Here is a 24,391-nt window from a genome sequence, read left to right as displayed (position 1 = left end):
GGAGCCCCAAGAGCTACTGTGGATCTAGGCTGACTTTGAGAATAGATCCACGCACAAAGAAGCAGAGAAATGGAGCCATGTTCCCGTCGACTCCCAGGACCCATCTTCGTCAGCACTGGGTTGGCATATGGAACGTCACAAATCAGATGTCACAGGCATTTGATGAGGAGACCGGGATCGCTGGCAGACAGACACCCGTCTTTAGAGTGGAAGATGTTCTTGTGGTGCAAGAAGGGGAAGGTTGGAAGTCAGTGGCGTCTGTGTGCTTTTTATATGATGCAGGAGTCATGCTAAGTGGAGAATGAGGACAAGAGAATGGGCGAGAGATGGCAAGGCTTGACTAGATAAAGGGCCAGGACAGTCGCAGGGAGGAATGCAAGAGGAATTTCACTATGATGGGAGAAAAGCAGGAAAAACGTTTTTTTTTTTTTAAATAAACACAATGCAAGAAATCTTGCCCACTCCCAAAAATCTGTACTATGTAATTAATTGTAGATAATGTTAAAGAAGAGTAAGAAGAAGGAAGAAGAAGAAATGAAGATGAGGCAAAAACAACAAAATCATCCTTTGTCCTTTGGGAACATTCTTTTATCTTTTGAGAAAAAAATTTAATTGTAGGACAATTCAGGATAACATAATGCGGTAATCTGGCAATTTCAAAGTCATTTGGTCCACATAGGGAATGGTTTTGTAGTAGAAGATGAAGCTGCATAGTCATCAAGCCTTCCGTCTACATGGAGATGTAAAAAGGACCCGTGCGTAGCTCTGACTAGTACCATATGAAGTACAGAGGCTCCAGAGCCAGAGTAAACCTTAACTGCCTGTAACACAGCTATCACTTGTGTTTTCCATGGGACAGTTAATAATCCAGGGCCTGTCACTGGTGTGTGCTTGCAGACTGGCAGCCCAAGCAGGCAGCTTAACTGTGACCTTTATGGTATTTGAAGGTAGTTAGATTTTTTTTTTTTCATTCCTCTTGTTAGAGGATAAGACATGCTTGGTTTTCTCCATGTTAAATAGGAATATACATTCTTAAATGATAGCTATCCCTAGAGACGTGAGAGCAAAGCCTTCCATAACATTGAGCTGTTAGGTTCGGCTGAACGTATTGCTTGGCACCCTCATCCCCACCCCACCCTGTGCCCTCACCCAGAGTCCTGTCCTTAGAGCTACTTAACAGACTGCCAGTACACTGGTAGCATTTCCAGTTGGAAAATCTCCAACCTCCTCTTGAGAAAGGAAGGCAGGTGTTTTCCTCTGGCCCAGTGAAGGCCTTCTTTTTGGCATTTGATTGATTGAAAGGGGCCATGTAAACCAAGAAGAGATGGGGGGACGGACAAATGTCTTTCTCCTTAAGTGAGGCTCCTGTGATAACCTCTCACCTATAATATTTTGCTGACTATGCAGAGGGCAGATCACAGCAGGAGTGTCTGAAACACTGAACAGCAGCTGAGAGTGACCCCTAAGCATTCGAGTTCATGGAAACTTCTGCTGGTGCTGGGCAATCTCCTGAAGCCACCTCCAGGGAGCAGGCCCAGCCAGGGAAAGGTAGAGGGAATGCAGCCTGGGGTTGGAAAGCAGGAATTGCTTCGCCGGCCCCCGCTGCTTTGGAACATCATGATCTTAAACAAAGTGCTTACTTTTGCCATCTTTCACATGAAATACACACAGCTTGTGGCTTTCTCTGAAGTCCCAGTGTAGATTGTTTTGAAGATTACTCCTGTGATGATACTGTGAAGGGCTTGAAAAGCATGATGCAAATGTAAAGCAGTTCGGCTCTTTGGTTTGCTTTACTGAGAAAGACTGGTCTGGGATTTATGATCTCCTTGTCTCTGTCTCCTAACTTCTGGAGTTATAGTTGTATGCCGCCATGCTGATACCTGAGAGAATGTGGGGTAAAGGGAACACTCCTCCATTGCTGGTGGGAGTAAAAACTGGTACAGCCCCTTTGGATATCAGAATGGCGATTTCTCAGAAAATTAGGAAACAACCCCCCTTAAGGCCCAGTAATACCATTTTGGGGTATATATTCAAAGGATGCTCAATCATACCACAAGGACATGTGCTTAACTCTGTTCATAGCAGCATTGTTTGTCATAGCCAGAACCTGAAAACAACCTAGATGCCCCTTGACCAAAGAAGGGATAAAGAAAACGTGGTACATTTACACAATGGAGTACTACACAGCAGAAAAAAATGACATCTTGAGATTTCTGTCCGGTGCTCCCGTGTGGGTCTCTGTCTCTGTCTCCTTTCATCGCCTGATGAAGGTTAATATTCCTGAGGATGCCTATGTGTTTGTCTTTGGATTCGCCTTATTTAGCTTCTCTAGGAACATGAATTATAAGCTCAATGTCCTTTATTTATGGCTAGAAACCAAATATGAGTGAGTACATCCCATGTTCCTCTTTTTGGGTCTGGCTTACCTCACTCAGGATAGTGTTTTCTATTTCCATCCATTTGTATGCAAAATTCAAGAAGTCCTTGTTTTTTACTGCTGAGTAATACTCTAATATGTATATATTCCATACTTTCTTCATCCATTCTTCCGTTGAAGGGCATCTAGGTTGTTTCCAGGTTCTGGCTATTACAAACAATGCTGCCATGAACATAGTTGAGCATATACTTTTGTTGTATGATAGGGCCTCTCTTGGGTATATTCCCAAGAGTGGTATTGCTGGATCCAGGAGCAGAAGGAGACGGAGCACGAGCAAGGAACTCAGGACCACAAGGGGTGCACCCACACACTAAGACAATGGGGATGTTCTATTGGGATCTCACCAAGGCCAGCTGGCCTAGGTCTGAAAAAGCATGGGATAAATCCGGACTAGCTGATCATAGCGGACAATGAGGAATACTGAGAATTCAAGAACAATTGCAGTGGGTTTTTGATCCTACTGCACGTACTGGCTTTGTGGGAGCCTAGGCAGTTTGAATGCTCACCTTACGAGACCTGGATAGAGGTGGGCAGTCCTTGGGCTTCCCACAGGTCAGGGAACCCTGATTGCTCTTCGAGCAGATGAGGGGGGGGGGGGACTTGATCGGGGGGAGGGGGAGGGAAATGGGAAGCGGTTGTGGGGACGAGGCAGAAATCCTTAATAAATAAATAAATTTAAAAAAAAAATGACATCTTGAAATTTGCAGGCAAATGGATGGATCTAGGAAACATCATTTTGAATGAGGTAACCCAGACCCGGAATGACAAATATCATATGTACTCATTCATAAATGGCTTTTAGACATAAAGCAAAGTAAAACCAGCCTACAAATTACAATCCCAGAGAACCTAGACAACAAAGAGAACCCTAAGAGAGACATACATGGATCTAATCTACATGGGAAGTAGAGAAAGACAAGATCTCCTGAGTAAATTGGGAGCATGGGGACCATGGGAGAGGGTAGAAGGGGAGAGGGAGGAAGAGAGGGGAGCAGAGAAAAATATGTAACTCAATAAAAACAATTTTAAAAAAAGGACTCTCTAGAATATTCTGCTAGGTGACAGTCTGTTACCCTAAGGTGGATAACTATATATTTCTGAAAGTGGAAAGACTGGTGTTGAACTGTGGGGATTAAACAATCTGGGAAGCCTCTGAGTGATTTCCAACATACAGGACAACATAGCCCACTTAGAGATGGGGCTTTCTTTGGGTTTTACATCCACATCTTCCACCAGTGTCAGCAGAAAACCCTTGGGAGAAAAATTTCACTACACTGAACACACATAGGCTTCATTCCCTAAACAGCACAGTATCCCAGTTACTATTTATTCTGTGTAAATTGTTATAAGTAATTCTGAGATGACATAAACTGAACGTTTCTCTGCCACCCGCCAGTTCCCGGATAAGCATTCAGAGGCTTAATATTAATTGCAAACTGTTTGGCCCATTAGCTCAGGCTTATTATTAACTAGCTTTTACTTTTAAATTAACTCATAATTTTTACCTATGTTTAGCCACATGGCTTGATATGTTTTCTTAGTACAACATTTTCATCTTGCTTCCTCTGCATCTGGCTAGAGACTCCTCACTCCATGTTCTTTCTCTGCTTGGCTTTCTCACCTAGCTATATTCTGTCCTTCCATAGGCTAAAGCAGCTTGAGTCATCAACAAATAAAGGCAACACCTATTTGCAGTATACAGAAGGTCATCCTACATCAAGTGGTGGTGTATAGCTTATTGTGAATGTCACAACATCATGAATCAGGGACTTAAGCACCTTCAGATTTTGGTGTCCACTGGGGAAGTCCTATCTCCCAAATTCCAGGGGACCACCCTATAGTCAAAGGTTAGATGAGGCAACATTAGAGCCAGACAGTGGCCTTACATGGCCTTAGAAAACCATTGTACCTCAGTTCCACCTGAGAAAATAAAACTAATAATATCACGAAAATCATCGTGTGGCCCCGAGGACTCAATATTGTGCTCTACTGTGGGGGTTAGGAGTCCAGTTTCTCCTAAGTGGGATGACCCTCAAACTTGCCATTAGTTTATGCAAAATTGTCTCCTACCTCCCAATTTTTGCGGTTTATTCTGTTTTGCTTTGGGAGAAGCGTTTTTTAAAAACTCAAAGTGTCTTCCATATGCTGGCGCAGCCTCTAGGGTTCTCTGCAGCTAGCCACTTGAGCACCGTCTTCCTTTTTTGTTATAAAGGTTCTATTTGACAATTTGTTTGGAAAGAGCTTCTACTTCCAAAGAAAAGGCCAAGAGTTGAATGATACATGAAGTTCAGCGGAATCGCAGTAAATTCTCATTTAGTCACATTTCACGTTTTTAAGAGTTGTGTTCTGTTCATTTCCCCTCAGCTCTCACCTGAAGTTCAATAATCTCACCCTGATCTCAACTCACGGACTCCCAGGAAAAAAACTTCTGGGCAGCGAACAAAGGAAGTTCCTAGCAAGCGAGTATGATTCATTTCCTAATTTTCTTCCTAACTCATGTGCAGTCTTTTTTATGTTAAATAATAAATTTCAAGGGGGAAAGTGGAGGACCTTTCTCCTAGAGTACCATTAATTGGGAAAAACAAGTTCAACCCCATCAGAGCATGTCTTAGTTAGGGTTTCTATTGCTGTGATAAAACACTATGACCAAAGCACCTGGGCGGGGGGGGGGGGGGGGGGGGCGTATTTGGCTTTCTCTTCCACATCACCCTGGAAGGGAGTCAGGACAGGAACTTAAACAGGTTAAGAACCTGGAGGCAGGAGCTGATGTAGAGGCCATGGAGGAGTGCTGCTTACTGGCTTGCTCCTCATGACTTTCTCAGCCTGTTTTCTTATAGAACACAGGACCACCAGCCCAGGAAAAGCACCACCCACCTTGGGCTAAGCCCTCGTCAATCAGTAGTTGAGAAAATGCTCTACAGCTGGATCCTCCAGAGGCATCTTTTCAACTGAAGTTCCCTCCTTTCAGATGACTTCAGCTTGGATCATGTTGACATAAAACTGGAAGGAGAGTGAGGGAATGGGCCAGTATTTTGTTGTCTATGAGGGAGACAGCTTCCCTGTCCCTGCAGTTGGAAGGAGCTCACGAGACCAGCTGCCTCTACATTGGGGTCTGAAAAACAGGACAGAGACACTGTGGCCGCCACTCTACCCCACAGGCAGCAACTTAGGGTGTGAGCCTCTCTCCCACCCCACCAAACCATAGGCACCTACAGCTGTCCTCACCAGGTCAGGAGAGCTTTGTCTTTCTTGTTCCGGCAGAACTGTCATTTGACAACATCCGTTCTTAGAAATGACATTTCCACACAGCTTCCACTAATTTCAGTTTCTGCTAGCAAAATGCAGGCTCTCTGAGAGAAACCGTCTCCCGGTGTTCAGAGGAGAGAGGAGGAAAGGGTAATCATCCCCTTTCCACATGGGGGGGTGGTGTGGCAGACTCTTTGATGAAGGGACTCAACATTCCTTTTGAAGAAAGACTTGTTTTACCTGTACTGGGAAAATCCTCCCCTTCCTTACAAGTAGAGCCAGGCCCATTCTCAATTAGCGCCTTTCTTTTGTAGTGGTGGGGATACAAACTGGGGACTCAAGGATACTAGGCAAGTGTTTCACACTAAGTTTTCAATCCCACCTTTATTAGACCATGCATACACACACACACACACACACACACACACACACACACACACAAACACACACACACGTACATGTTGGAAGAATGTCATTCAGCACAATGCAAGTATGTGGGAGTTGAGCTGGGTGTGTATGTGTGTGTGCTGATCTAGAATCACCCCTGCCACTATAGTCTAGACAAGGGATTTTGTTTCTCTTGGACTTGAGCTTTCTTGATTGTGAAAAGTATATGCTTAGTAAAATATGCTGAATTTTTGGTTAAAATCAACTTAACGCCAAGACCTGGCCAGGAAGGGAGGATAGATCCTTGGACACCTCTTTTCCCTTTTTCATTTCTTCTTTTAATTTCTTAAAGATTTATTTTATTTTTATGTGTATGATATTTTACCTCTGTGTATGTCTGTGTTCCATATGTGTCCCTGCTAAGGTCAAAATAGGGTGGCAGGTCCCCTGGAAGCAGAGCTAACCAGAGGTTGTGAGCCACCACATGGGTGCTGGGAACTAAACCCAGGCCCTTTGCATGAGCAACAGCGCTCTTACTTGCTGAGCAAGCTCTCCAGTCCTGCCTTCCATTGTGTAAATTACATGATTCCAAAGAGATGTGAGTTTAAGTCAGTCAGCTTGGTGGAAGTTTCTGACCCATCTGAAGTTCGAGTATGACATAACAAGAAGAATATATCTGATTTTCTTCAGGTGTGACACGCATAAGCAGCTGGAGTGGCGACGTGGAGTAATGTGGTGTCCTTACCTCTACCCTTGTCTCTCTGCCTCTCAACACAGTCCCCAGAACCACACACACACACACACACACACACACACACACACACACACACGACTCAGGTGATATCAGCTCCTTGCCTCCTGGAACTCTACTTGTCCAGTCGAGTAGCTACAAACCGCAAGGAGCTGTTTCCATTTAAATAATTGAAATTAAATGAGTTGCTAGCATGCTGCCATACTGCCAGAATGCTTTTGTCATCACATAATGTTCTGGAATGCAGGAACTCCATAAGGTCTGTCCTTTTTCACTGACTCTATCTTAGTTAGGGGTTCTGTTGCTGTGAAGAAACATCATGACCGTGACAGCTCTTACAGAGGGAAACATTTAATTGGGTGGTTTACAATTCAGTTTAGCCCATTATCATCACGGTGTGACATGGTGACGTCAGGCAGACTTGCTGCTGGAAAAGATGAGGGCCCTACATCTTGCCCAGAAGGCAACAGGAAGTGATCTGGGACACTGGGCGTGGCTTGAGCATCTATGAGACCTCAATGCCGACCCTCACAGTGACACACTTGCTCCAACAAAGCCACACCTATTGCAGTGAAGCCACATCTTGTAATCGTGCCGCTCCCTATGAGCCTATGAGGGCCAATTACGTTCAAACGACCTCAATATCTTTTACTATTTCAATTCTCTCCATTCTCTCCAGACTAGCAATCTTAATGTACCCAAACACAGCAGACCTTTGCTTTTCTTTTTCTTTCTTTCTTTTTTTTTTTTTTTGGATTTTTTCGAGACAGGGTTTCTCCATATGCTTTTCTTTTTCTTAAATGTGTTCCCCCCCCCCCACAGTCTACCCTCACTCTCCTGTTTGTTGACAACCAGTCAATACACTCAACTAAGCCTTACTCTGCTCCGTTTTTTTCTTTCTTTCTTTTTTTTTTTTTTTTCGAGACAGGGTTTCTCTGTGGTTTTGGAGCCTGTCCTGGAACTAGCTCTGTAGACCAGGCTGGTCTCGAACTCACAGAGATCCGCCTGCCTCTGCCTCCCGAGTGCTGGGATTAAAGGCGTGCGCCACCACCGCCCGGCCTGCTCCATTTTTTTCTGGCTCATGAAATCCTTCTAAATATTACATAGTTTTCTTTTTAAGATGGCGTCTATTGTCCCCATCCCAAACCCTACACTCCAGTAGAGCAGGAACTTTACAATGTAAAATGAAGGTCCCCTCGGAAGTGCAGCAAATATCCTCTCCATGAAGAAGGAGACCCACCAGCCAGAGGAACCAGAGGCTGAAGCCGGAACAGGACACTGACTTCCAAACCGCCCTCAGAAAGGAACTTGTCTGGGATCCTGGTGTTCAATAGTAATAAGTGCAAATAACATACACGGATCTAATAATCCAAATTCCTCCTTCTCAACACGACCGTGAACTTGTCTCTAGTACTGTACTTCATTCTTGTTGTTGATATTTTTTATAAATAGCCGTTTTGTCCTCTCACCGCCCCAATCCATTACCTCCCCTACTCCCACCCCCACCCCCATCTAGCCTCTAGTTGAGGTGCTAACGATGTACCTAGGAGGCAGCTGGAAGAAGGTGTGGGAAGGAAGAGGAGCAGGAAGCCGGAGAAAGCCACTAATTGGGCAATCAACCCTGAATAATTGAAAGTTAATTGCCGTGGTCCTTCTTCCCAGTGTGTCACAGCTAATCCCCTACAAACCTCAAAGTTTCTTTCTACTTCTGAAAAATTCTGGCTCTTTGAGGCATGCATCTGCTCAGACCTAACATTTGCTTTTGTGGAATGGCTTTCGACCGTGCACCTAAGGGCTTGGGCTATCTCTTCCTGTCAGGTTTTGGGCCCGTATGATGTTGGCAAGAAGGCCACACCTTGTACCCAGGATACCTAAGCTATGCCATCTCCCAGAAATTTCCCCATCATGTTTTTGTTTGTGTATTGAGACAGAGTCTCACTGTGGATCCCAGACAGACCTCAAATGCTCATTCTCCTGCCTCCACCTTCCAAGTGCTGGGAAGGAGGCCTCTGCCATCATGTCCAGCTGTTTTTCTAGATTTTTCTATGAAGACAACTTTCCATTTTTATTTCTTTTTGTGTATGCCAGGCAGTCACTCTACCACCGAGCTACACCCCCAGCCCCCTTTCCCGGGATGTTTGAGTTGGTACCCAGCTTGCTTGTGGAAGATGGCCTGTCAGCGGTGTGGCTCTGTTCTTCCTTGTCTCTCTCCAGAGGACCCGGGTGATGGCGTGAAGCCATGGAGCAGTCTCTGCTGTGTTGGGGTCTATAGCATTTTGCAATAGATAGTTCCACTCAGCTAATGGGGACATTACAGACGGTCCAGAGGAGCATGAGCATCTGAAATGGAAAGTGTGGGCATACGCATGGCGCTGTAAACTGAGAAAGTTCACAGACTGTACGGACATCACCACAGCCTCCAGTGCTCCCTTCAGTGTCTCAGCAAAGCTTTAAAGCCGAGTGTTCCCGAGCGTCAGCTCCCACCGGACAGAGCTTCAGACTGCAGCTCGGAAACACGCATTCTGACATTGCCGACAGGACTGTCCCGCCGTCAATAGAAACAACATTGTCTTAGGCACCCACAAATTTCCCCAGAGAGCTTTTATCTCTGGGCAAATCCTCCTAAGACTAATCCCCGGGCACTAACTATATTTAATTTTTTCTCCTCTTGGATGACTTACAGTAGTAAGGACCGCATAGCAAATACAAGCAATCCTTTGTGTGTTCCCTCCATGTGCCTGGGTGGGAAGCTGAACTTTCATATATTCTTGTAAAACTGTCAGGTTTTTTTTAAAAGAGGATTTCATATCAGTCTCCATTATTTTCCTGTGACACGCCAGCCCCTTATTTTCCTTTTTTTTTATTAAGAAGAAATTTTCTTGTTTTTAAGTGTTGTTTCACGGAGAAACACAAAGCCTGGTGCTCCCGTCTCTTTTCACAGGCCCCGTTAACGGGGTCTAATGTGCATCCATTATGAGAATTCTCTTTGTGCAGTGAGACTAGACTCCTGTGTGGATCAAAAAGAAAAAATGTCCTCCCATTACCACTTCAGAATCCTGTTTGCCTCCAAAGAAAGTAAACAGGATTATGTATCATTAGTACTATTTAGAATAAGAGCCCTCACGTATGCATCGCGCTTCCCCAAACAGCAGCTCCTGCATTCTCGTGTCCGCCTTTCACAGAGGTGGAGGCACATAGGATGGGCTCATTGTCCTACAGCGAGAGGTGAGGAGACAGGGATAAAGGGTCCCCGGGGTCCAGGCTCATTGGCAGAAGAAGAAAGATACAGACCTTGGCACGGTTCTTCCCAGGAAAGATAATGCAGCCTCAGTGTAAATGAAATTACCGGCTGTCCTGCCACCTCAGAGTCTCGGCCTTCAGGTCAGGATCGCAAGAGGTGAAACCTTTGAGAAAATTCTATAGAACCCCACCTAAGGGGGAAAAGAAACCTCTCTAAGTAAGCTGAAATCACAAGAATTCTGCTTTTGTTACTTTACAACAGTGTTCAATTGAAACAGAACCCAAAAAAGGAAAAAAGGAAAGAAAGCCGGTTCGGCCCGTAACCATAACCCCACCACTCTCACCCACCCTAGGCTGATGTGTGTAAAAGTTCTGTCTCCCCATAATCACCCCTGCCCTTCATACTGGGCTCCCAAACCTCCAGGCATTGCACTTGCTATGAACTTAACTCCCTGACATTTCCCACAAATGGGTTTTGTCGTTCAGGCACAAGGAATGAGTCCTTTACATCAAATTAGCAAAAAGGAAGGGTCTTCCACATCTTTGGAATCTGAGACCTGCCTTTGGGGGTTCCGCCTAGTGTCATATTCCTTCTTCTACATTCGTTTGAAGTCTGTGGCCAGTACGACAATTCAAGAGTTCAAGTAGATTTTTTCGATCACCCTGAAACAGGGGCAGAAGGGAGTCCAAGTGATCTCACATACGCAGTCAGGCCCCCTTCCCTGGTGGGCCAGCCTAAGCCAGGTGGAACAACCGAGCTTTAATAGGAGGATGTCAATTTGTGGCTTAAGTGTTTCAGAAGGGAAAAAAAAAATCTCTAAGTCTTGGTCCTGGTAAGCTCACAGCGAGAGCACAGACCCAGCTCAGTAGGGGGACTTGAACCAGCTCGCCAGATGTCTAATTAATGCCCGCTGTCAGCTGCTCAAATGTCACACTGATGGAGCGTCTCTCTTTGCAGCCACTCTTTTAGTGATAAAGATTATGCGCTGATGTCGCTGTGCTCCTGGGTTAACGTTGTGGTGGGGAGAATGACGGGCATAGACCGGGCAGCCAAGCACGTTGTGGTTTCCAAGAACGAGATCGTGTTCTACGACCACCTCATTCTCTGTACCGGGCAGCAGTACCAGGTAAGGCTGGTGCACCGGGGGGCGCGGCTGGCGCACGCGGACGTGGCAATATGCTTACTGGGGCGCACACTCCCTGCGTAAAGAGCGTCCTGTCTTCCCGCACAGCTGCCACTCTATATTCATAGAAGTGCTCTTCAAGGCCTGCACACATGACCAGAATGGTGTCTGCAAACCCTCCCAGGAAAGCCATTCCAAGAAAAACATTCTGTTGAGGGGGGGAAAAAAAAATCACAGCTAGTTGGAGAAATGTCATTCCTGAAGCTGTTGTCCCAAAGTCTAACACTTATGGATCATCATAACAGGCTCCAGACCCAACCAGGCATGCATTTGTGCTAAATTAATTTATGCCTCAAGAGGCTAGCATTTGGCTGGGGCGATGCGCTCACGCGAAAGCATTTCAAACATGCGCACCTTCTGTCAACCCTTATTTTATTTTGTCTCTCAGTTATGAAACTAGGAAATCAGATTGACTAGTTTCCCAGTGACCACGCTTTCTGCCTGAGTGCTCCAGCCACGCTTGACTAAAGCATTGCTAGCTAGGACTGAAGCTGCTTCCTGTCTGAGGGCAGCAGCTCTTGGGACTCCCACAGTGCCCTGTGCAGTGTTCTTTTGTGTCGTGCCCAGAAACCAAGCATCTCTCCAGTGAACTTACTTTATTACTTAAGGATTGGGGGGGTCTGAAACCCTCCCGCCAGTGCTGTGGGTTCGGCAAGAGAGTGCGTGCGGTTTGCTTTCAAAGGAGACGGGAGGCAGCACAGAGGGCTCCACAGGTCCTCTGTCTACCCAAGTAGCCGGGGCGTAGCTGAGTACATGTCTTCAGCCTTGGCTGCACTTTGAGACCTCCCGGGGTGCTTTCGAAACAGATCCCCACACGTGTCCCCAGGAATTGCTTCAATTATGCTAGGTGAGGCTGGTCGTGAGTATTTTCACTATGCTCCCCAGGTGGCTTAAAGCAGAGACAGAGAACCGCTTCAGCTTTCTTGACATTGAATCCCTTACATGCACCTTACAAAAAGACCTCCCAAACTGCTTGGCCACACACTACCCCTGAGCATCCCTTTAAGGTGCAGGCTCTGAGCAGGGACCCTCAGAGTATGATAACCTGAGATAAGAGTGTCTAGCATGCTCCCTGGGGAGGCCAGGGCTGCCATGAATGGACTGCAATTTCAGTGGCTTGGATCGATCTCTTTAAAAAAAGAAAAGAAAAAGAAAGAAAGCTTTTAAGATTTTTTTTTTTTTAAAAAAACTAAGACTTATTCTTGAAGGGTAAAAAAATAGATCTTCCTAGTTAAAGAATAAAAAGTTAGTGGGAAGACGCCTCCTTTTGCTATTAAGAATTCCTTCTGCTTTTCACTAAATGAGAATGAAGTGCAGGATGCCCTGTCAGCCTGTCCCCCCTCACCTGCCCCCTGGTTGCACCACTGCCTGCAAGCCCACACTTTGGAAATGGAGCAGAGGACTCAGCCAGCTGCCCAGAGACTCGGGCATCTGCCCATGTGTGCCCAGCTGCCCCTGCAGCTTTTCGTCGGCAGCATATTAAGCTCTTGCCCTTTTCACAACAGGAAAAATGGAATGAAGAAGTGATAAAGGGGAGTTCCAATTTAATTTTTCCAGACGGACATAAAAATCAAAGGTACATAGAGTGATTGAGAAAGGGCAGCTGAATTCATTGGGGACCGTCTAGTTGTTCTGTCTTCCCCTATGTCCTTCGCTCCAGCTCTCTCACGTTTTTGTTCCAGATTTGTAAGCCAAATTAAAATGATGACAGTGGAGCTTAAACCCAAAGCAAGAAGACAACATCTCATAAAATGTAATTATAACCCTTAGTCTCTCGTCAGCACACCTCAGTCTAAAACATTCTACAGTATTTTAAATGTCTAAATATACACCATTTAGGTTATTTTTATTCAGAGAATTTGGTCACAGAGCAAAACCCCGAGCTGTACTGCAGAACAGAGGGTGAAGAGGGCTGCTGGGTTCTCGCCTAGCCCACTCTTACCTGCAAGCCCCCTTTTCTGAGCTCTCCAATTTGAAACATTTTGACTCTTTGTCGGTTGTGACTCTGAGTTCCAAATAGCACATTTATGGAACCTTTGACCTTGCTCCACCAATGTCATACATTGCCTGTGAACCTTCCTTTCTAGAAGAAGACTTACCTAACTCATTTTTGTTTTTTTATATTTATTTATTTATTTGGTTTTTTTGAGACAGGGTTTCTCTGTAGCTTTGGAGCCTGTCCTGGAACTAGCTCTTGTAGACCAGGCTGGCCTTGAACTCACAGAGATCTGCCTGCTTCTGCCTCCCAAGTGCTGGGATTAAAGGTGTGCGCCACCACTGCCCAGCAATCTAACTTATTTAAGACTCTCTACCTCCCTTATCTACACTTTCCATCAATTTAAAACTATTTTTATGTTATGTGTATGTATCCGTGTGTGTGTGTGTGTGTGTGTGTGTGTGTGTGTGTGTGTGGTGCATGATTCCCACTTTGTGGAGGTGTCTGCAGAGGCCATAAGAGGGCATCAGATCACCAGGTGTTTGCGAGTCACCTGATATGAGTTCAGGGATGATGTGTGTAGTGATATTTCATTTGTATTTTAATAAATAAAGCTTGCCTCACTGTTCAGCCTTACAGACCAGGCAGCAGTGACACACACCTTTAATCCCAGTAGTCACACTAGTTTGCCCAAGAAACTGAGTGGCAGTGGTTGATGCACAACCGTAAACCCAGCACTGGAGAGGAATGTAAGACGGGAGGAGACAGTTCTCACTCAGTCTCTTTCTGAGAGTCCTGGAAGCAGGATTGCCAGTTTGAACTGAGGTCAAGGTAAGAGACAATGGCTGGATGTTTTTGTTTTTCGGACCCTTGTGTTGAATCCCAATTTCTGTCTCTGGATTTTTATTGATCGTGCTACAGATTGGGTGCTGGGAACGAAACTTGGTCCTGGAGTAGAGGAACAAGTGTTCTTAGCTGCTGAGCCATCTCTTCAGCCCATTTCTGTTGGCGAGCACATGCCAGATTTGAACACCACTCCCAGCTTGCTCCTAGTGAAGTCCCAGAGCAATATGCTCATGAACTGAATGAAAAAGTGGGAGATGTCTTCTCATGCCCAGATTTGCGCTACCTCACTAAAAGAGGAATAACCAAACTTGTTAAAGTCAAATGAGTTTGTCTCTGGCCAAGAAAACAAACAAGCAAGCAAACACCAAAACAAAACTGAGGCATAGACTTCTGAAGGGATGGTGGCCACCAAAAGCCAGTAGATGGGAAGACAAGAGAGACAAAGCAGTAGGAATAGGCTAGGTGTGGCTCAGAATCATGGAGTCTACAGCAGGTACATGCCATCCGGGCAAGCAAAAGTGTGTGGCTGAAGGAATGACATGAAGTTTGCAGGCAAATGTATGAAACTAGAAAAAAAAATCATCCTGAGTGAGGGAACCCAGACCCAGAAAGACAAACATGGTATGTCTGTACTGATAGGGGATATCAGCTGTAAAGGATAACCATGCTACAATCCACAGCCCTAGAGGTGCTAGATAACAAGGAGGGCCCAAAGAGGGATGCATGGATTTGAAATAAAAGAGATCTCCAGGGTGTACTGGGATGGTAGGGGGGACATAAAAAAGATAAAGCGAAGAGTACAAACTCATTGAGAGTGAGGACTGTGCACACTGGTGTCCCTCCCAGGAACAGACCCGAGAAGGACTCTCCTGTGATGGGGGAGGGGAAAGGGGACTCTCTCGTCTGAGAACTGGAGTCTGTGTCTCATCTCTGGACAGGCTTGTGACAGGAATTTAAAAATGTTAGCAGAAAACTCTCCTTACCCCAGAAAAGAATTGTTCACTTGATTGATTCCAAGCAAAATCAAAGACTTTTGTTTCCCTCTTTCATCTAGTTACATTCTGGCAAATGCCAACGAGTGAGACATTTCTCATTGTTTTGTGAGAGTGATGGGGGGCAATGAACAAATTTAAGAAGAAAAATAACAGATTGTCAAATGGTCCCCCTAAAAGGATAAAAATAATGGCGGCATAAACAATCTCCTGTCTGGTACTAAATGACAAAAGAAAGCAGAAGTAAGGACACAGAATTCTAGAGGAAATGTGATAACTTGAGAGCCACGTGTCCACCTAGGTCTCAGAGGCCATTCTTTATATGCAAGACCTTAGGAAAATTATCTCTTGTGGGTTTTTGTTGTCATTGTTCTTTTTGTTTTTTGTTTGTTTGTTTTCTTTAACTTGTACTCCAAATAACAGACAGGGAATTCAGAGTCTTCCAGTCGTTAGAGGACATAGGTGGCCATTCAATGGATGATTTGAAGCAGTAATGGAAATAATTTACAAATAATTTACATTCTGAACATACCTACTAATATAATCCCCACTGTAAACCAGGGTAAGACAGATCAGGAAATTGATGGAGAAGAGGTGTGGCTAAGGAGGAGTGGGCACTGTCTACAAGCACCGCAGCCTGATGGGATCATTTTAGTGACAGAGTCTGCCTGCCAGTTGAGAGGAACTGAACCAAAGTATGCTGAGGAGCAGCACAAAGAAATTCACCCACGAAACCCTGGACCAGGAAAAGGCGAGAAGAGAAAGGCAAAGGCTGCAGTGGTGCAAGTACAAACCAGAACGACATAAGCGGAAACGCAGGCTGGGACAGAGAATGTCACGGTTGCAAACTGATGTAAGACTAGGACCAGGTTTACACGAAATTTGAAATACAAGAAAAGCATCCAATCAAAATGACAGTTATTTTTTAAAAAAAAATAAAATAAAAAGACAGTTAAGGGGCTGGAGACATTAGCTCAGTGGTTAAGAGCACTTGCTGCTCTTGCAGAGGACCTGAGTTCAGTTCCCAGTGCTTATATCAGGTGGCTCACAACCATCTGTAACTCCAGCTCCAGGAAATCCAGTCCTGTCTTCTGGTCTCCAAGGCTATCAACACACATGTGGCATATACTTACACAGACACACACACACTTACACATCAATAAAAATGAAAATCAATCAGTTTTGGAGAGATAGCTAAAAGGGGCCAGTGAGATGACTCAGTGGATACGGGCACTTGCTGCCAAGACGGACAGCCTTGAGTGGGAACTCTGGAGCCCACATGACAGGAGTAGAAATCTGACTGCTGTTTGTTGTCTGATCTCCACAAGTGCCCCAGCAGGCATGCCCTCTCTAGGAAAAAAAATTAAAACCTAAAGTTTTAAGAGCTGGAGAGACCGCTCAGTCTGCTGTTCTGAGGTATCTAAATTGGATTCCCAGGACCCATGTTGAGTGACTCACAACTACCTGTAGCTCAAGCTCCAAAGGATCAATGCTTCTGGCCTTCATGGGCACCAACACTCACATACCCACCACACACACACACACACACACACACACACACACACACACACAAATGTAAAAAATAAATATAAAACATTAAAATACTTTAGTGGAAAAATACACAGTGACAGATTATGGAAGCAAACTCACAAAAAGCAGCAAAGGAAAGTTGGAGAAAGAGAAGTAGTAATAGAGGGTGAACTTCATGATGCCAGTGTAGACAGCAGCCCCAAACGCCTTCTGTGCTGAACATGACTATATCAAAGGATACATCACGGAACAAAAAGTGTTGACAATTTTATTCATTTTCTAGAATCACACTGAGGAAAAGAAAGAACAAAGCACTCCTACAGAGGCTTGAAGTCACTGAGATACTTAGCTATAGGGATGAAGCCTTGGGGTTGACCAGATGACCAGTCAGTGCTCAGACCCTCCTAAGGTTTCTTTGAAGAATTCAGTTCATATCTCATGGTCCAGATTTTAGGACATCTTCCCTGAAAGACAGAAAATACTGTGTTATCTCATAGTCTGAAAGTCTGCTTCCAGAAGGAATGCTCATGCCTGGGGGAAGAATGGGACTGCCCCTGGAATCCTCATCAGGGTGGTAATGATCCTTCAGACTACCGAGTGTTCCCTGAGACAGTCAGGATGGCTGACTCAACCCTCACAGTCATTGTTATGCCCTCTCCCGTTTTATGAAATGACTGTAGTCAAGGACTGAGGGGGCGTGAAGGGCGTGATTCATCTGAAGTCTTGTACCGCAGGCAAGCTTTTGTCATTGTCATTGTAGAACTCTTCCTGACTCATGCTGTAGGTCTTCCACTGTGAATCCGCCACACGGTCCACAAAGATCTTCCACCAAAGTTTCAATTTTCCTTTCTCACTTCCCTGGGCTGCCTTTCTGTCTACACCATTTCCACCTGGAAGCCAGAGCGAAGGGCCAGAGTAGTGGCCTACCGAGCAATCTCAAGCAACGGTGCCATTTTATTTGGCGTCAACAACAGTGTTTGTTTGATTTTAATTTGAATCAAAAATAAAAAGTCAAGAGTCTACATGCAAACCTAAGGCTTTGACATTTCTTGAGGAATCAGATCTGGCCATCCTGAGCCTGTGCCATGCTCTGGCAGTGACTGGATGGGGCTGAGGCATGGCTGAACTCCTGGGCTAAGGCACAAGACTTCTGGTTGCCAGAGTGTCCTCAGCATGAACGACCAATGCTGGCCACCATCCCTTATTGTGATTTTATTGTTATTTTTTCTTATTGCAGAGGAAAATTTTTATTTCCATTCATGCTTGTGACAACAGCAAGAGAACAGAAATAATACAAGGGCAAGGTGTGTGTGTGTGTGTGTGTGTGTGTGTGTGTGTGTGTGTGCAAGAGAGAGAGGGGGGAAAGAGAGAGAGAGAGAGAGAGAGAGAGAGAATGAAGTAGAGAATTTCTCTCCTGATAAAGTGAATAATGACAGTCTTATACCTTTTATAAGTAAACACTGATCTTCTGTATTCTCTGTGGTCCCTCTGTAGACTTGAACATCAGCACCTAAAGTAGTGGCACCTGCGGAACATAGTCTCTCTCTCTCTCTCTCTCTCTCTCTCTCTCTCTCTCTCTCTCCATATATGTGTGTGTATGCATATATATGTGTATATATATCCATATCCATATCTGCTAGATCCAGAGCGCTCCAATCCTCTTAAGGCATTTTATCCCCTGATTGTGGGCAAGCCCCTATAGCTACCTGTAAAGAACAGAATCTTGTATGGAGAAACTTCTGGAGTCCCAGGACTCAGCTAAAGAAGAGTGTGAAGCTCCTTTCTCAAGACCTTTTCCCTGGAAACTCAACTGCCCCAGTGTGAGGTGCTCAAGTCCTAAGTGGGTATTCCAGACCACAGGGAGCAGCAACCTTCAGATAGCTGATCGCAGCTTGTTAGCTTAAGATACTCTGCAAAAGCCAGGCGATGGTGGCGCACGCCTTTTATCCCAGCACTCGGGAGGCAGAGTCAGGCAGATCTCTGTGAGTTCGAGACCAGCCTGGTCTACAGAGCTAGTTCCAGGACAGACTCCAAAGCCACAGGGAAACCTTGTCTCGAAAAACCAAAAAAAAAAAAAAAAAAAAAAGATACTCTGCATATTCTTTGGAGGAAAGAGAAAGGTCTGATCTTTATGTGCCGATGAGTCTACCCCCAGAGCATCAAGTCACCATTAGCTGCCAGTTCTTCCCAGTCAAGGCCCCAGCCATTGGAGCACAGAGAGAAACTGTCCCTTGACTTGTCCCTGTCTGAATGACTGACTAACAAGAACAGTATGGCTCAGAATGGAATATTTGGCTGGTCTCTGCCACTGAGTTTTAAAATAACGGATGACAGCACTGGACAAGACGAGCAATTTGTTCTAAGAGTTGCCTCAAAGTGGTCATTCTGCTTCCTTATTTGTGTATTTCTTTCCCTCTCTGTTAGAACCGAATTTTATATCTGGGGACAAAAAAGGCCATGCCAGAGTATGGATATAGACTTTATTTTCTTCCAATCACGTCACCACTGATTTGACTGTTTCTCTGTAACATGCCTCAGGTTCCATGCCCCACAGGGGCTGATATCAATAAACATCTGACGAACAGAGAAGTTGTGGAGAAGAGAGAGCTAAGGTACACTGGGAAAGTCCCGCAAAACCTCTTCATTCTCAATGACGAGGAAGACTGTGTTAAGGCACTCATTTGGATGAGAAGCAACTCCATCCTCACAGAAGGTAAAGTTACTGTGACTGCAGCCTTTCAGAATAGCATTTTATTTTTATAATGAGGCTCATTCTTCATCTAGTTCCAGTGTATAATTAGTGTCTAATTAATTCCAACCAAATCATTCATCTGTCATGCTTTGTTTTCCAGATTAATTTACAACTTGTTGTCATTTTTGGATACCCAGAATGTTTTCTGAGGGAAAGAAAAAGGCTTGAGATAGTTTAATTATCTATAATTATTTTATTACACAAAATGAATATCCGAAGAGCAAAGCATGGCTAAAATCATTAACTAATTAAAGAATAATTTAATAAGCAAACATGTTTAGCAATTATATGGAAAATATGTCTCCCTTTGTGAAGCTGAAAAGAGCCAGGAGGAGGAAGAAAGGCGGGCGTTGGAAGGGCCCTTTTCTTCTTTTCAGGACCCATTGTTCCCTTTCTTGCTGTTGGCCGCGCAGTCCTCCCGTAAATAGATGCATTCGAGCTGCAGAGCACTTTTTGAACCCAACTGTGAAAGTAAAACATTTGTACAAATGCCTTCGCCACTCAAAAGCATTTCCCAGGCATCTTCTTCGCCATTGTTTGGATTTCTTTGAAATTGTTTGACTAGAACAGAGCCTGCTTTGCCCGCATGTTTTTGGCTGAAACCTGGGAGCCGGGAAATAGAAGTGACCATGCATTCAGCCCTTCATCTTCCCTAAGATCAGGTTGAGTCCCACGGCTACCTATGGGGAGAGCCGAGGTTCTCATCCTCCAAGGACATAAAGACCCCTAAGTGCCCCGAAAGTGGGCATCAAATTGCCAAATTAAGTATCTTCATGTGTTAAGTATTCCTCCATTAATTAATATAGTCAATGCAATAGAATTAAATACAGTTCCTTCTGATTTTCAGTTAATGACTTAGGTCTTTCAAAACTTCTGAGGTTAGTGTATTCAGGGCATGAAGCAGTTAATGGGGATCGAATGGCATTCTTCCCATTTCTAGATTCTATTTGCTAGTATGATATGAACTATTTGTCTCTAAATTTATGAATGAGATTGGCCTGTAATTTTCTTCAACGTGCGTTCCTTGTCAGGTTTTTAGCTTAGGCCAATACTAGCTCCCCAAGGCGATTCTGGCTCTCGCCATGTTTTTGGAGGAGTTGAAATAAAAGTAACCTAAAGGTTGGATTTGAGTCATCAAAAGTCCACATGGATCTAGAACCTCTGCCAGAGGTGGGATCAACACATGAATCCAGCAGGCAGCTATAAACCTGTCATAAAACATCTTCAGATTTGTGTCTACATATGTTTAAACATGTTTCCGCATTTGACTCTTTTTTTTTTTAATAATAACCACCATAGTTTTAAAAACCTCTTGATTGACCTGTGTAGGCTTCAAGATTTCATGAGTGTCGGTGTGTGGTCATTTTAAAGCACTAGTAAGTACCTTAGACTGTCAGGGCATGCAGTCTACTGCAAATATTCATCTCTGGGGCCGGAGCAAGAGAGCAGCCCCAGAAATGCCTGAGCATGGCTGTGTGCCAGGAAACCTTTACAGTACCAGGTAATGAGCCGTGTTTACTGAGTTCTCTTTAATCCATAGAACTTGGGACAAATTACATCAAATTATCAGACTCGACGCAGAACATCAACTCCCTGACAGCAGAAGAGCCAAAGAACACAGCCTGTTTATCCTAGGACGGCAGCTTGTCCTGACGGTGGACAGGGTTTTAACCTTGAACTTGGAGTGTCTGAGGTGATGGGACTACGGAGCATTCTGACCAAGAAATGGGGCCTTTGAGAGCAGCAATGCAAGCTCTTCAGGTTGAACCTGAGAGCAGACAAGCAAGAAGCACTCCAGTCTCCTGCGGGTGCCTTTCTTGTTTGTTCTCTTGGTTCTCAAATGTGAGGGAAGGCCTTGCCCTTAGTGAACCTCTGTGAATGTGACTGGCTCTCAGAGTGGGTGGTTTTCTGAAACTTACTTTAAGAGGACTGCTTTTTTTTTTTTTTTTTTTTTTTTTTTTTTTTTTTAGATTTAGGACTGTCTGCTGCCACTGTGAAGCCACTCTGAGAGTCTGTTCTTTTCCACTCAAGGGCCATAAGAAATGTGTGAAAAGTAGTCCCTTGTCTTAAATGCAGGCTCTCCCCCGCCCCATCACCCAGGTATGGCTTGTTAGCACTCAGACATAGTCCAAGCTTGGAGGGTATCTGAGCAGCCCAGCCCAGCCCAGTTAAATTAGCTCCGTCTAGAGGCCTTTTCAAGGGACTTCTCATGTGTGAAGACGTAAGAAGGAAAGCATTACCTCCTGCCTGCCTTAGGAAACTCTCTTTGGAGCTTTTCCATAATTCAAGTCACATTCAGGCCTGGTTTTAGTTAGTCCCATTCAGGCCTTGGTATTGAACTTATTTTCCTGTCCCTTCCTCCAGTACCCCACACCCCTTCGGAGCCATCCCTCCTCCCACTGAGCAGAATCCCAGGGACGCAGTCTAAACCCCAGGACAGGTGTACCTAGGGCAGTCGCCCAGTTGGCTACAGAAAGCATATCTCCACGTGGGAGCCAAGAGCCAGCAACAGACAGCTACCTCTGTGGGAGCTTCTAGAATACAGCACAGAGCAAAGGCAGCTTGAAAAGAGGACTCTGCTTAGAGGCCTCTAACGTGCCCTGGGCTTTGCCACAGCTGCCAGTGTGTCCTCTGGGAGGCAAGGCCTGCATGGGAAGCATTTGCATACCCCATGTGGTCCTCTTGATGACCCCTTGTCTCCTAACTGAACAGTGTGAATCTCATCGCTAGATTTGCTTGTTCACTTTTTTATTAAAAAAATAAATGTTAATACAATATATTCTGATCCCAGTTTCCCTTCCCTTATCTCTTCCAGATTCTACCTCTCTACCCATCCAACTCCACTCCTTCTTTCTATCTCTCCTTAGAAAATGAATAGACAAATAAACAAACTGGAATTTTAAAAAAAAGAAACAGAAAAAAAACGAAGAAAAATCAAAAGAAACACACCACACACACAAGCACAACTTATAAAAATAAAATTAGAAACTATAATATATAAGAAAAAAAAGTAAAGTTAAAAAAAATACCTGAGGGGGCTGGAGAGATGGCTCAGTGGTTAAGAGCATTGCCTGCTCTTCCAAAGGTCCTGAGTTCAATTCCCGGCAACCACATGGTGGCTCATAACCATCTGTAATGAGATCTGGTGCCCTCTTCTGGCCTGCAGGCATACACACGGACAGAATATTGTATACATAATAAATAAATATTTAAAAAAAAATACCTGAACAAAGCATTATAAAATGAAAAGTCTTCCAATCTCCCAGAATGCCATTGAGTTCATTTTGTGTTGGCGTCTACTCCTGGGCACAGGGCCTACCCTCAAGTGTGGTTTGTACAGCCACTGAGATGCTGGTGGAGAAAACTTATTTTTCTTTTGCAAGTGATTGACAATTGAAGATAGCTTCTAAGTTAGGGATGGGGACTTGTGTCCACTTCCCCTCTAAACTCTGGGACCCCAGGTTCATCACTGGACTTTCAAGCCCCCTCTAATACTGTCAAATGCCTCTGCAGTCTTCCTGGTGCTGCTCTTCGAAAGGAAAGCAACTGTTATAGCAGCAATGTCATAGAGACATCTAGAATCTAGAGTTTGCTGAAATTCCAAGCCATGTCATATATATAGATATAGATAGATAGATAGATAGATAGATAGATAGATACACATATATACACGTACATATATAAGTGTGTATATATGTGTGTGTGTGTGTGTGTATCTGTAATTTTTCTCAATGTCACTTGTATTCATACCAAGCCTGGTATGCAGTGGATGTTCAAGAAGGTTTTAGTGGCTGCAAGTGAAGACGACTCACAGTGGTTTTGTTTTTGTGTTTGAAATAGGGTCTTGCCGTGTATTGCAAGCTGGCCTCGATCCTTCTACCTCACCCTCTGGGTTCTGGGATTATAGGTATGCAACATCCTGCCAGCTCTCACATTGAGTCATATCAAAACACTCTACTCTCAGCCTCACCTGGAAATTGGTGGCCAACTGTGATGACTGGCCACCCCTTGGTTGAGATTGCATTTCCTGCAAGAGTGCACATTGGCTGAATAGACCGAGGGGAGATCCTCACACTGAGTGACACCAAGTTTGGGGGTTGGTGGTATCAGCTCAGTTTTAGGGCCCACCACTCTCTTGAGCAAGTTATCGGACCCCTCTGTATGTTAGGGTCTGGATGAGATCTTCCTTACATGGGAGGCTATGCTAACACTCAGAATAGCTTGTGTCTACAGAATTCTTAGTGTGGCTGAGACACTGTACCGAGGATTGGATAGAAGAACTCATTTGACTCATCAAATCCTCCCAACATCCCATGTAAGGAAGACAGCATCGAGAGCCTAACATACAGAGGATGGCAGCAGTCAGGTGAGGTGGTGCAGTCGCAGGTGCGAGCGATGGGCAAAGAGGTCGCATTGACATTTGGTGGGGCAGTGGGCACAACCACTTCTAGTTCGTTCTCGAGTTAGTTGTGGAGTGGTGGTATCTGAGGCCAGAACCAGGAAGTCTGGCATGTCAATTAAGAAGGCTGTGTTCCTTCCTGCCTGTGGCTGAGTTAGACAGCCAGTCGTCCAGGAAGAATGGGGATATTCTTTGTAACAGATTTTACTGTCTCAACTAATTTCCCCTCGTATACAGATGGTTGGTGATGGGGGCAGGGAAAGGTAACCAATGATAGTCCCTTCTCCCAAGAATCTGAGGAAAAGAAGCTGAGGCAAGAGGATCGCCAGGAGTTCTAGGCCAGCCCAGGCTACATAGTGAGTTCCAGGCCAGCCCGAGTTTATCTATGGGCTAGCAAGATAGCCCAGCAGATAAAAGCTCTTAGCATGCAAACCTGACAATGTACATTTAGTCCCCAGAAACAACGGTGGACAAAGAGAAGTGAATCCTAAAAGTTGTCCCCTGAACTCCACACATGCATCGTGGCATTCACGTGCCTGCATTCATACCCCTCTCTCTCTCTCTCTCTCTCTCTCTCTCTCTCTCTCTCACACACACACACACACACACACACACACACACACACACACACAGGCGCGCACGTATAGGCATGCAAGCACGCACAATATTCAATAATAAAATTAATTTTTTT

General features: G+C 44.8%; 1 protein-coding gene across 1 annotated transcript in view; it reads left to right on the top strand.

The window, feature by feature from the left end:
* The window catches only part of Cfap61 (cilia and flagella associated protein 61), a 275,906-nt gene that overhangs the window by 177,024 nt on the left and 74,491 nt on the right, over positions 1 to 24,391 (top strand). Inside the window, exons 18-20 of the mRNA XM_041670075.1 lie at positions 4,802 to 4,900; positions 11,020 to 11,188; positions 19,088 to 19,262. Of these exons, the coding sequence (XP_041526009.1) occupies positions 4,802 to 4,900; positions 11,020 to 11,188; positions 19,088 to 19,262 (443 nt within the window). The remainder of the gene's footprint in view (positions 1 to 4,801; positions 4,901 to 11,019; positions 11,189 to 19,087; positions 19,263 to 24,391) is intronic.

The sequence above is a fragment of the Microtus oregoni genome, unplaced genomic scaffold, assembly GCF_018167655.1.
Source record: "Microtus oregoni isolate MIOR12 unplaced genomic scaffold, Mior012 000020F_ref0000438, whole genome shotgun sequence".
NCBI classification, from domain to species: domain Eukaryota; kingdom Metazoa; phylum Chordata; class Mammalia; order Rodentia; family Cricetidae; genus Microtus; species Microtus oregoni.
The sequence above is the reverse complement of the archived record's forward strand: the minus strand, read 5'-3'. Positions and strand labels throughout refer to the sequence as shown.